The following is a 14320-nucleotide window of genomic DNA, read 5'->3' as shown; positions in this document are numbered from 1 at the left end:
GGAGAATTTCAAACCATTTCTTGATTTTAAAATTTTATTTAGGCCTATTTAATTTGGAGTATTTCTGTTATTGGAGGCTAAGCAAAAACTTTGCAAAGACTTGTTCAATAGTTGAGATACATACTTTGGGGGTCTGAAAGTGTACAAGAGAAAAATGAATCCTTGTTTACTCCCTGCTTGTAGCCACGAAGTTCCTGGGCTGAAAAGTTACATTAGGAATGAGTTTGCAAAGTTATTTGGGGTTATTTTCGGGGGTGCGTGATTTTTGCTGTCAATCTAGGTCCTGTCAGGCAGAGACTGAATGGATACTCTGCTGCTCAGTGGACAGAAGTAGACCTGACACAACCAATGCCCAAAGGTGGGGGCTCCACTTCCTGTCAGAGCCCAGCTTGCCTGGCCCACTGTTGCACACAGGCAATCTCAGGGAAGTTGGGTCAGGAGACTCCCATCCCATGGGGATCTTTCCCCACAGAGAAAGGCTGTTGGGTTGCAACTGGGGAAAACAATCCTTTCTTGGTTGTATCCTTATCTTCTTCCTCTTCCATCTATGTGAAATACTGTGCAAATGGCCATTGGAATACAACAAAATATCTCTTGACTCTTGTCCTCTGGGAACTTAGAATCCTCTGGGAATGGTAAGATGTGATCACTTGAAAAATAAGCTTAGAGGAGGAAAAAGATAGTTTCTGGTCCCTTCCACTTACCTTAGGAACTGGCCCTGGTGCCTTCTTCATGAGGGTGAGATGTGGCCTTCTGTTCTTTGCTGTCTCCCCGGCCCCTGGAGCAGAGTCCACATGGAGACACTCAGTCAACATGTATTGAAGGAATTAGTGGGTTAGCAGTCAGGGAGGGCTCCACGGAGGTGAGTGGGATTCAGATAGTTCTTTATAAGAGGAGTTTTATAGGTATGTGTGGGAGGAGGGAGAGAGTCAGGAAAGTCTAAGGTCATTTTGGAGAGAACTATTTTGGATGAAGTGGGGCTGGTGAAGGAAGATTTTGAGATATTGTCAGAAGAATAGGTGGGAGTCACACTTTGGAGGGCATTGAATTTCTCACCTGGAAGGGCTTAGAGTCCATGTTGTGTGTTATCCTTAGAGTTGGTTAGAGCAGTGAAGCAGACCAGTAGGGTGACCAGACTTCCCCAGCTTGAAGGACAAATCGCCTGCCCACCTTCTAAGTTTTTGTTGCTCCCGTAGGAGAATTTTGGTTTTTTTTCATTTGCACTGAGCAGATGGACTATTTGATACGGAGCCATTGTAATGTGCTGACATGGATCACTACACTGTAGTTTGTGTAGGTGATATTATTGGACCTGTGTTAGCTGGTTTCTATTCCTAGTCACTTGAAGGACTCCTTGACTGAATTATAGTTTCGCTTTTGCCTGATCTCTCTGTAGAGAACCAATAGGGAAAAGAAAAGAAGATAAATGAATATTTATCCATAGAAAATGGAGATCCATGGAAATCTGCCAGTCACTTTTACATATATAATGTTATTCATTTATTACACTTCCTATACCTGTCTTAATCCAAAGAATATTAAAAAAATGCATATGCATTTTTAAAGAAGATGAACCCAGTAGAGAAAAGTTAAAATAAGATAAGAAAAATTTAGGAAGCCAGTGGAGTTTGTTGTACAAAATGCCTGCCTTGTACTTGCTACTTCTACACTTGCTAGAGATGGTTGCAAACCGGAATGGGGACTTGGGCCTTTTTGACTTCTGGTGCAAAGAGGGAAACATGGTGAATTATATGATTCACAGTATTTGTGAGATAAGAATAAATCAGTTACTGAGGAGCAGCCCAGCTAGTTCTGGAACCTGAGAGAAAATTCTCCCACGAGTCCTCATAGAGAAGACTCTGAAACATTTTATTTTGGTTGCCAGTGGGAAGGGTGGATATTGTCTTATGAAAAGGGAGGAGTCGGAGCAGATCCCCTGCTGCCTGGAAGTGAGTGAGGTGGGCTATGGGCAGGCTGTCATCTTTAGCCCCTAAATACCTCAAGCAATATCTTTAAGTAATGAGTTCTCTAAGATATACCCCTGATCCCATTCAAATCAAAGCCTGCAGTTATTCTGCTTGTTTATTAATTTACTGTTTCATGTCCCAATTAGATTGTCATCTTCACAGGGCAGAGGTTCCAAGTGTCTTATTTATCCTTTCATCTCCACATAGCACATAGCTTGTATATACATATATACTTATGAATAAAGGAATGGAGAGAACTGGTGATAAAATGTACTTTAAAGTAACTAAATTAGTTAGCCTGCTGAAAGGGATTTTTAACCACTTATAAGCCTGGTTACACTAGTTTGCTAGCTATAAAAACATTTGGAATGTTTACCAGAATGATCGATCTTGAAACAGCTGATAGAAGACATTCTTCTCGCCAGTAATCAGATAGCATCAGAGGGCCAGTTGTCTGCTGAGTTCACCCCATACAGGAAATCTTTAGAGTAGGTTTTATAATCCATATCTTACCAGTGAGGACACAAAAGCTCAGAGAAGTTGTATTCCATAATTTTATTTTCTACTTATAAAACTAATGAAAAATGTGTTTTTTAATTGAGACATTTTCATGAGCATATCATATAATTTGGCTGTGCTATATGTGGCAGCTGCATTCACACACTTTAGTTAAATGCTAGGCATTTCTAAAATAATTCAGGCGACTGTGGGAACCAGTTATATGGCTAACTTTCGCTTGCTTCCTTTTCAAATATGGATTGCTGTCATTCCTGGCGAGAGAACATATGAGTCCATTTCCTGTGGTGGCTGATTAAGGTCTGTGTCCTCCTGCCCTGCAGGGACACGGAATACAAAGGGCTGCAGCTCTCTCTGGATCAGATCTCAGCCTCCAAACCAGCCTTCTCCTACGCCAGCAGCTCCACTCCTACCATGACTGACAACCGGAAGGGGGCCAAGTCCAAGCTCTGCAGCTCAAAGCCGAAATCCAGGCCCTCCCCGTACCCTCAGGTAGGCGCATGGCCCTTTCTCAACTTTCTTTTTTGTGGCTTAATTTGGTCTCACAGTTGAGGAAGTACTAAAACTGTTTGGAGTTAATTATCTGGTTTTAATAAATTTAAAACTTCTATAAATCTGGAAAGCTTTCTAAAACTATCTTCTTCCTCCTCTTATGCCTTTAAAATAACTGCGCTGGTAAAAATCTGAAGTGATCTTGTGGCTTATTGCTTTTATATGAAGGTCCTGTGTCTCAGTCACAGTCACAACCATAACTTGGTTATTTCAGAGAGATTGATTCTAAATTTTTTCCTCACAATGATAAACCAGAAAGATGTAGCCAGCGTAGCAAAAGATGGACAACAAGAGCTCGACGTAGAAAACTTGAATTTTAGGACAGGACCTGAAGTAGAAGGGAATTAAGAGGTGGAGGCAAAGGATCAAGGATGCATTTTATCCTGAGACTTGAGCACAGATGGACTATTTATGCAGAGAAATGAAATAGAGAAGGTCTTCCAGATGGCAGGAGTGGGAGAAAAAGCGACGCTTTTCTCATCTTTGCAAGGTGGTGAGTTGATGAGACCCAGAGGAGGTATTCCAGAAACACTGCAAGGTACAATGATGAGTCCTGATTCTCAGAAGGAAAAAATTATTTTTCTCATTAGTCACTGAGCTATAGAAACTACACTGTGTCAATGTGTGTGCACAACTCTCTCCTGGTCTGAAGGAAGTGGGACAGAACTGGGGATCCCCCACTCCCAGTATCCTGGGACCACCTCACCTCCATCCTTTTCTTTAAGGACACCACATCAAACTTCCTGCAGCTTATCAGAGTAACTCAGGAGATGATTTCTGGGCTGGTATAAAACCAAACTAGATTCGAAGTCATTTCATTAAGGCTGTCTTTATCATTTATGTTTTTAATATATTTTTCAAAGTAAAAATGGTGATCTAGTGGGTACAGAGACTATTATTTCCTTACTTAGAGCTATAGTATTCTGTTGATTTCTACAAGTGTATATTATTTGAGGAAATGTCATTCATTGAACTACTGGCCACTAAGAAGCTACTACTGGCTAAATTATTTTAGCAGCTTGGTATACCAAGATAAGAAGATCCAGCCCCCAAGAGACCCCAGGAGAGCTAGGTCACATGATTTAAAATCTCCCACAGAAGACCGGGCTTCTTTACTCTGACGAAAGGGAGGGCGTAGCTGTGTGATACCTAGATGTCTTCAGCGGATACTTTCTGTTCTGAGGACTGAACACTTTACTTAAGTGAGTTTTAGTTAAAGTCACTGCAGAGGAGAATTTGCTTCTTTTTATTGAACATCTGAGAAGCTTTTCTTATTACTATCTTGTACTTCGGAAAACGAGTTTTATTGTCTCCTTTTACTACTTGGAAGGATGGATTATGCCTCTGGGTAATTCTATCCTTAAATATGTAGGAGTGTTGGACAAATAGATGAAAGAATTTAAATTAGGAAATACTATTAAGGAGTTTGTCCATTGTAATATAGGAATTAAGCCACAAAAACAAAATTTCCTCATTGGACTTCCAAAGCCTCACTGTCTAAGCCTATATTTTCTTTCATGCTCAGCTTTTAACATTTAAAATTTGCATTTTCTTTTTTTACTCTAATGGTAGACTACGCATATAAAAAACATTTTAACTGCCATTAGACTGCTCCTTGTGTGTGTGTGGAGGAGTTAATTTGGAAGTTATACACGTTCCATAGTTTTTTTAAAAAAAAGCAATACAGAAGAGTGGAAAGTAGAAAAACCTCCTCTGTTCCCTCATTTTCCCTCTCCAAAACTGTGCTTTCTTCTAGAAATGGTCTATGATGTATAAAAATCAAGCACACATACACAGATATGTCCACATAGGATTTCTCTTGACGTTTGTGTGTTCACTTTTGTGGTTAATACTCATATAAATGTAGTCTTTAGAATTTTGGCCATGTGTCTTATTTGAAATTGCACAGTCATGAATTAGGTTTACTTAACATTTATGTGCCTAGTAAAGGTTATTCTTTAATTGTATTTACTTTGGATAATCGTGGTGCTAGGTCAATCATTGACTGAGTTCCTAGTACATGGGCTACTAATACATAGAGATCAGAAATAGAAGAGTCTTTGCTTTTGAGGAGCCACTTGTGTAGACAGACAAGGGAACAGGAAAAAGAAGTAAACTGTCACAGGGTGGGCAAAGGGTCCTCTGGGGACACATTGAAAAGCATGACATCCAGAGCAAACTCATCATCATTTCTGCTGGAAGAAAACAACTTAGTACCATCATCTTGGATTCTAGACCCTCAGAATTTTAAGGAAAAAAAAGAATTTAGCTTCTCAAAAGAGTTATTTGATTGAAATTGTCCTTATATTATTAAGGATACTTAGCTTTTAATTTTCATACATCTTTGCTGTTATGTGTCTTTGACTCAGAAGATGCTAGCTGAGCGCCTGCATGGGAAAGATGCTGTGCTGGCCATTGTGGTGAGTGGGAGTAGGGTTGGGTAAAAGGTGCTAGGTTATAAAGAAGTGGTCTAAAAATTGTCCTTAAGTTTTGCAGTACAGTTGGAATGGTAAGTTATATACTAGAATAAGTAGTGTCTTGGAGATGGTGTGCACAAAGGGCTTTATGAGTGGTGTCAGCTGCAGGGACGCTAGCCTGGATGACTGCGGAAGGTGCTGGGGGTGACTGGGTTTTAAGGGTAGAATTCAGATATTTGGGCATAAGGGAAGGGAGAGAACACTTCGGGAAGATCAAGATTACGAAGAAATTTAGGAACGCATTGTTAGTGTAATTGGGTCTGGGAGTGAAGTAGGGGAGGGGAGGTTCCTGTGGATGAGGACTAGGGGTGATATGTTTGGAAACATTGATTGGTGCCAATATCTGCTAGGCCAAGGAGTTTAGAGTTTGTTTTGTGGAGCAGCTGTAAAGGTTTTCCAATAGGAAATGAGAGCATTACTGTCATTGAGGCAAAGCAAGCTACTTAGGAGACTCATGTTAATAGTCCTGGTGTGAGTCTATGAAGATCTGAACGAAAGTTCTTTACTGAAGTCAAAGGCCCTACAGAGGAAGGATGGATAAGATCCTTTTTAACCTTGGCTGCTTGCACCTGTTCTCATTACAGATATATTTTGATCATTATAGACTTATTCTGAAACTATATTTTAAAGCTTTTTGTAGTTAATGACATACTTGTACTGAATATCTCTTTATGTATTAATCGATGCATAATAAATGCATTTTTAGTTCCTGAGTGATCAAGCTTTTAGTTGTATTTAATTTTTAAATACTTCTGCCTCTTTGCTAAAAAACAAAGAGAAAATCTTTCTATTTTGTTCTTTCCATCTTTACATATTTTCAGCATGCAAATTCTCATCAGATTTTTCAAGAGGCAGCTTCCAGAGCAAAATTGAGCTCATAGGGAGACATCTTATGCCTCTTATTAGTTACTTAAATGATGACAATGATTCTATCAATATTATTTATTAGACATGTCTAGAAATTCCTAACAGATATCCAATGAATGGCAAACAGCAACTCTGCTTTTTGGATTTATTTAGGCATCCGTATTTAGACATGTGAGACAGGCACAATTATAATTCACGGCCACCACCCAGTTTGTCTGCAGTAGTCAGTGAACTTTCAGGTCCCCTCCTGGTATGAGATGCCCTTGGGAATGATTTTAGACTTGATTATATTACAGTCACTTAATGAATGACTCGATCACCTTTGTACCTCTATGTATTACTTTGGACAAGAGAGGTCAAAATAGAATTGTTTTGAATGGTTTTTGAAAAATTGTTGTAAGAAATACTACAGTTAATTTCCAAAGATCCTGCAGACAGCCACTGTGCTGCCTGCCATATAGCAACAATCTTGCCTTTGTGACAGTTGTATTTTATTGTTTTTGGGTTTATATTCATGTCAATCACCAATTATTTTTTTCGTAGTTCTGTTGAATTAAAAATAATGAGTTGACAGAATTTATTTTTCAGACCTCATCTCTAACAATTACTAGTAGTGATTGCTAGAATATTCTTCACTTATTTTTATGGATCTAGTCATGGTTCCTCAGATACAGTTGGAAGTTATCTTGCCATAGTTTAGTCATGTCAACCATGAATAAATTGCCTCCTGATTCCCGTTTCCTTTTAGACTTCTCATGTTGGCATGTTTATAGTCGTCATGTTTATTACAGACAGTGCATGCCCTCCTGTTTTATTGCATCACCCTGCCCTCCTCTTGCTTTGTCCCTAGTCAGTAATAACCAACTCGCTATAGAATTCCTAATAACAGCGCAAGCATTAGACTGTGTACGCTTCTGAAAGGGGAAAGTATTTAATCACTTGCTACAGACACACTGTACCACTTGCAGTCTTCCTCTACATCTGTTACCTTAAATAATCCCACAGAACCCTCTTAATGTTCATTGCCAGCAGTCTGGCTTCCTTTTGGTGAGGGTAGAAACTCTCTTCCTGCACACGTTCTTCCTGGCCTCAAAAATACACCAGTGCTGGCTATGCTGACCTTTTCAGTTAGAGAGAAAAGAAGGATCAAGAACTTCTCAGCATAGTTTTCCTTTACATATAGTACTTTTCTTACCACCAGGATAGAGACCCCTTCATTTCATGTTTTATATGTGAAATGAAAACATGTAACCTTGAGCATTAGTGACAAAAAATTTTTAATGCATCTTGCAAAAAAAAAAATGAGATTATCTTCTCAGAAATTCCTACACTGTACAGGCTTGTTTATATTTTCCAGCCATGTATAAACTTGAGATTAGTCTCCCTCTTCCATAGAAATATCAGGAGATTGTTAGAATGGATCTTTATGGTCTTTCTAGATCGTCTTCATAAATGAACCTCTGAGTATTATTTTAGAAAACTCAATCAGGTGAGACCTCTCTGTTACAGATTTGTACTTTCGTTTTTACTAACTCTCGCATTTAGTTAAATGTCTATTATGTTCACTAAAATGCTAAAGGTGGGTCCTTAAGGAAGCATGTCAATGGTCTCACTGGGGAGGCAAGACCAACATTTTAGAGAGGAATTGTAAGATGTGGTTGATCACGGGACCTCAAGTTTGCAGCTTCTGCCTTTTCATTCCCTTGGCACATGGTTGGGCGCGGGGCAGAGAGTGGGGTCCAGGGGCTGTTGGCTGGTGCCTGTCCTTCACTGATCACTAACAGGTTTTCTCTATGTTTACTTTATGGGATCGCTTCCTGGTCACACACTTGTCCATTGATCAGTTTCCTTACAACCCCCCAGATTTACTTGTCACTACTCTGCTTCTCTATCCTCACTCAGCCTGTGGGTTTCAGGAGGGACCCAGGTGCCTTATTTGAATAGGCTAGTGAAATTTGCTATAAAGGACATACAAACTTGCTGAGGGGGCGTGCGGGATAAAGGAATCCACAGAGAAAGATGACGTTTTAGAAGATATGATGGATAGAGTGGGCAGTGAGATGGAGGGAAACACCAATGGGGACAGGCAAAAGTGGTTGTTTCTGGTACAGTCTGCCTAAGCCATTATAGGGAACTTCTTTGTCCTTCTCCTTGCTTTGCAGCACAATAGTATAAGATATTGGTAAAGATAAGGTTGGTATTTATGGTAGATAAACTAGGTATATGGATTAGAAACAGGAGCATATACTTTTTGGCTGAATAGTTTACTCAAATGGGTAGATATCTTAAGTATACTGTTTAACTGATGTTTGCTATAATATTACAATACATAGTGATATACGCCACATACAATGCATTCCCAATAGTGAGAATCTGATGATGATAAATCCCCAAAATTTTAAATAAACAAATGGTTAGATTTTGTCACATTAGATTTATAAGTAAGGCAGCAGGACATTATTGAATAAGAAAAGACCAATCAGAAGAAAAAGTGAGAAAAAGTGACATAAATGAGAGAAGTGGAATGAGACAGCAAAAATGAGAAGATGAAAGGAAGAAAATTTAGGGGCGGTAAATGGGGACTCTAAGGTCCACGAGGACAGGAGGTGTTGCGCTTGATAGCCACCTTGCCTGGGCACCCAAAAGTCTTTTGAGGATATTGAGTGAGTGCATGAATGAATTGTTGGATGAGCCCATGAAGGTGATAGTGTAGGTGGAGAAAGAAGCAGAGGGGCGATGAGATATGTTTAGCCCTGGGAATACAGTCCCTGTCCCAGAGGGCTGACAGATTCAGTAGGGGAGATAAAAATGTAAGCAGATAATTTAAACACAGTGTAGCATGAATGTGATAGGCATGTGGTGATGGCTGTGGCAGGAGCTGTGGTGTTGTGTGTTGCAGGCCAACCTGCCCTTCCAGAAGAGATCTGGAGGTGGGAGCTGGGGGCTGACAGTGAGAGAACCAACGGCCTCTGGGCTTAGAGACTGCATGTGCCATGGAGACTTATCAGCAGGTTCAAATTTGTCCCTGTTTGCAAGGCTCGCAGTGAGGCCACGGGATGACACTTAACAAAGCCCTGCACCCTTGGGTGCCCCTCGAGAACCAGACTCCTAGCTGTGCTTTCCTCTGCTCTCACCCCTCATTTACCCTCCTCCCATTGCCTGTGTCCTAGGAGCTCCCTCACTCTGGAGGGTCGCAATGGCATCTTAGTTTTCTCCTCATGTTGGGAAATTTTCCTCTCCAGTCTGCCCTGCTCCCTGGCTGACTTTAAAAGACCACTGATCATGTCAGTGCTTGGATGCCTGCCACAGCCCTAGCTGTCACTCAAGGTCACCTATAATTGGGTCCTAAATTACCTGAGCCCTGTGATCCAGCCAGACCCCTCTGCTCACTATTTGCTGGATGCCTTCTCCTTTCCTGCCTCCATGCTTGTGTTCATGCATTTATTTCTGCCTGATTGTCTCTATTTTTAAAAATTCTGCCTATCTGCTAAGGCCTGGATTGAATGCAACCTCTTTCATGAAATTTAACAGGGTTATATTTCTCCTTTGGACCCCTATTTAGAATAATCCACCTTCTACTGCCTTCTAGATATGTCATACCTCCTTTCTTGGACTATAATCTATTTGAAAGTAGTAACCATGTCTATTTCATATCCACGTCCCACACTGCCCCAGCATCCAGTGTGGTGTCTTCCACTTATTTACTCACTAAATGTTAATGGAATGAATGAATAAAATAAATACATGAAAAAGTGTGGGAATAGTTTGTTAGATGCCCTTAAAGATATAAAGACCCCCAAGGAGGGAAAATATTCTGCTACTAAGGAATTTATGATCTATGAAGAGAGGCAAAAGATATGCATGCAAAACAACCTACGGATGGTTTCACAAACGCAAAATCCTACATTACAAATCAAACACCAAGGTGCTGGGGAGGAATTAGATGTGGTAGAATCCACAGGCTCTTTCAAGAGCAAAACTTTGACTCACACTCTAGGAGCAGAGAACCACCAACATCCGGTCCTAAAGGGGGCTTTCTAGTCTTCATGTCCCCACTGTCATCTCCAGTGCAACCCTGGAGAGTGTGACAGCTGATATTTTCTGCATGTGTGAGTTTTATTACAAAAGAATCACATTGACGTGTCTGGGCAAGAAGTGCCATTTGGCTCAGTCTTCCATCTCCAGAACCTGTCTTGGTTTATGGGCTCAGCCCTAGTTCCAGGGCGCACTTCCCATGATCGGAAGACACTTTCTAGATCACTCTTTTTTCCTTTTAATAAGGTACATGCCTTTTTTGGACTATGCCTTTAGTGGTGTGTTATGCTTTATGAGGGATAGATTTCTTCTACAAGAAAGGGAAAAGTCTCTGAAAATTTTGTTTTTCTGTTTGTTTGGTTTGGTGTTTGATCTTCTGGACACAAAAGGCCTGTGAGGATCATGTTCTTTCATGATGCTTCTTGACCCTTGGCTCCTTTCCTACCCCATCCCTATTGTCTTTGCCCGGTTCCAGGATCTCCAGAACAGGACATCACAATTAGACTATTTCATTGGCCTCCTTGTTCTCTGGTCTCTGATCATTTCTGCCAGAGTAAGCTTCCTGAAATACGATTTTTGTCATGTACCCCCCTCCCCACCCCCACACTGCCCCCTGCCCTGCTTAAAAATCTGCAGAGGCTCCTTGTTGGTTGTAGTTTGAAGTCCAGTCTCCACAATCTGGCCCAGACTGCATCTTTGCCTCTGTCTGCCCCCTCCTTCTCCCCTTCCATCAGGTCTCCACGCTTGCTCGCTAGAGGCTGCTGTGTACTCTCCCTGAGGACACCTTTCCTGTTGAGGCTCTTAAATCCTATCCACCTCCCAAAGCACGGTTGCAGCTCCACCTCTCATCCCCACAGATCTCGGGCTATAAGGCATAATTCATGTGAAACACATCTCTATTCCATAACGTAGGATGGTTTGGATCTAGGGGAGAATTAGTGTCAAAAAAGAAATCGGGCAGTGGGTGAAGCAGCTGTGCTAAATCCAGTGGCAAGCCTCTGCTTCTGGCTTCATGGAAGTGGTGGCTGGAATTTGCGATTCCGCTCCCCAGCTGAACAGAGGAGAAGAGGCGAATGGCTGAATCCACCACCAAAATGTATCCAGGGAAATTTATTTGAACAAAATCTATACGATCAAATATTACTAAAACCACATAGTGAAATTAAAGAGAGCAGTGCCTTATTTGACGGATCTTGGAATTTGACCTACTCATACTGGGAATCTTCTGGAGTTAAATTTGGATTTGGATATCTTTATCTAAGAAATCTAGATTTCTTTAACTCTTCTGTCTTTCACAGATTTTTAGGAAACCCCTTTAGCATATTGTCGTGGACTGAATGCTGTATTTTCCTGGAAGCTCAAGGTTCTGATGTATATTCTTTAATAGATAGTTTATGCTATTTTAGTTTTTCTCATTTTTTACTGTCTTCAGTTTACTTTACTTTTCTTCATTATTTTACATTATTATTTCACTGCTTGGCTTAGAAGAAAAGGTAGATCCATCCTTCCTTTTACAGACACCAATTTGAAATGGATTCACTAGGTAGAGGGCCTTTGGGCTTCAATTTCTTTTCACAAAATTTCAAATCTGATAGATCTCCTCTTCCAGCATGCAGAAGCATGGTAAGATATCTGCCAGTCTGCTGGCCAGGGTCTAGGACACTCCCAAGAACAGCTTGGGCAGGCTGTCCTTTGTCCAGACCCAGAAAAAACCAGTGGAAGACCAAACAAAGCTGCAGTAAGGGGTTGGAGCAGATGGTACCACCTGTACCCATCTAATTCAAGCCCATTTAATCTGCTACTTATATGTGAAAAATCAGAGAGTGAGTCAGAGAATTGGTGAAAAGGATGGAAGTGGTTCTGGCTCAAGCCCAAAGCCCATTGTAGAAGAAGATTACCATTAAAACTAGTGCTACTGGTCCTGGAAACCCAGGATTTACCCAGTGAGCTAGAGCTATTTCTGTATTATCTACACAAGTTGGGATCGTTTTGATCATTCACAGCTGTGTATGCCAGGACATAAGGGGCTCAATTAGTGTTTATTACCTGTTTAAAATCTTCAGGGCAATGAAAATGCCTGCAAGTCTTTAGGACTTACCTTTGGATTTACGAAAGGCTGTGGATTGTGGATTTCACGGTTTGGGAACAGCTCTCTCCATATGGAACCCTACAGGAGAGTCCTTATAGAATTACATGGAGGAAACCTGGCCCCTGGTCCAGAGTGCTGGTTCCTCTCCAGCTGCATATCACCCTGACAGCTAATGAGACGTCGACTATGGTTACTATTCTGTGAGAAAAATAAGCGAACCAAATCCGGGGAACATTTTTGTAACTGTCAGGGGTGGATTAAGAGAAGGCCTATGACATTTCAGACCACATTTGAGGCATATTAAAAAACTTCCCATGTTTCTACTTCATGAAATATATCAGGGAACTTACAGGTATGAAAGATTTCTCACCAGAATATGCTTTGAGCTAAAAATAACTAAATTGTAGATTAAAATTAAAAACAATGTCACAATAAATAGGTTATACTATAAGTGGAGCAAATCATAAAAATTACAAGTGAAAATCTTGTGAACACATTCTTAAAAATTGGTCTTGATAAGCTGACAATTTATACCATTTTCTAAATGAAGGAAGAAATGGTCAAAATATTTAAAATTTCTAATAATTGAATTTTGAGTCAGTATTTTATAATTATTTATAGTATAAATGGAAATATTTATTGCTCAGTTCCTCTAGTCAAACCATCCTCATCTCTGGAACGTGACTCAAGATAGATAGTTTTTTCTTTTAAAGTGCATTCTCTAATTTTTCTTGAGGAAGTTTTTTTAAATCGTTACCTTTCAGAGCTATATGTAATTAAACCGAATGTCATAAAAACATTCATGAGGGTTCTTTTCCAATGCTAAATATTTGTGAAACTTATGTAGAAATAATGTTATACTTAGTCTTTCTTAATGTCTAGTCTATACAGAATTCTTTTTTTTTTTTAAAGATTGGCACCTGAGCTAACATCTGTTGCCAATCTTTTCTCTTTTGATTTTTTTTTCTTCTTCTCCCCAAAGTCCCCCAGCACATAGTTGTATATTCTAGTTGTAGGTCCTTGTGGTTGTGGCATGTAGAATGCCGCCTCAGCATGGCCTGATGAGCTGTGCCATGTCTGTGCCCAGGATCCCAACCCATGAAACCCTGGACTGCCAAAGATGAGCGCGCGAACTTAACCACTCAGCCATGGGGCTGGCTCCAGAATTATTCTTGCTGTTGATTAATAAGAATAAATTAGAAATGAAGTGGCAGCAAAAAATTCCCACCTACCCCTCGTAGGAGTTCAGGAACATAGAAAATAATGTCTCCTGGAGATCCTCTTTGCAGTTTCAATTAGTTATGGTTTCTAGGTAGCAAAATTTTTCAAGTTAGAAATGGCCTCTATTATTTGACTTCTGTTCAATCACATTATCCCAGGCATGTGTTTTCAGTCAGCCTCTCAGATTAGCAAAATAACTTGCATAATTGTCATCTTAAAATGCATTTGATTCTGACATTAGCTTTTCTCTTACCGTTATGTTTATCCTCGAGGAAACCTCTGGCAATTTCCAATGTGTGTAAGCCAAAGCTGTTCTTTATAGTAAACACGACTCCTGTTGGAAGGAAGCATCCCCAGCAGTGAGGGTTGTTTTAATGGACATGCTGTATTACTTTAATCTAACCCTTTTACCATCTGTTCTTCCCATAACAGTGAATGAAAAAAAAGAACATATTTTATGTTTCAGGGTTACATTAGTAAAAAGTAAGATAAAAGTGATTTAAAAGCATGCATATGTTCTTCGTACAGTGCAGTCTGCATCTGTGATGTTTTTTCTCATGGTTCAGACACAAATCAAGAGGAAAGCTGCTCATGCC

At 40.2% G+C, this 14320-nt stretch overlaps 1 protein-coding gene across 1 annotated transcript in view; it reads left to right on the top strand.

Annotated features, from left to right (window-relative positions):
- Positions 1 to 14320, top strand: part of SIM1 (SIM bHLH transcription factor 1) — a 66545-nt gene that overhangs the window by 37283 nt on the left and 14942 nt on the right. Inside the window, exon 10 of the mRNA XM_070496422.1 lies at positions 2807 to 2975. Within this exon, the coding sequence (XP_070352523.1) occupies positions 2807 to 2975 (169 nt within the window). The remainder of the gene's footprint in view (positions 1 to 2806; positions 2976 to 14320) is intronic.

The sequence above is a fragment of the Equus asinus genome, chromosome 24 (assembly GCF_041296235.1).
Source record: "Equus asinus isolate D_3611 breed Donkey chromosome 24, EquAss-T2T_v2, whole genome shotgun sequence".
Lineage (NCBI taxonomy): Eukaryota > Metazoa > Chordata > Mammalia > Perissodactyla > Equidae > Equus > Equus asinus.
This window is presented reverse-complemented; position numbering and strand designations above follow the sequence as displayed.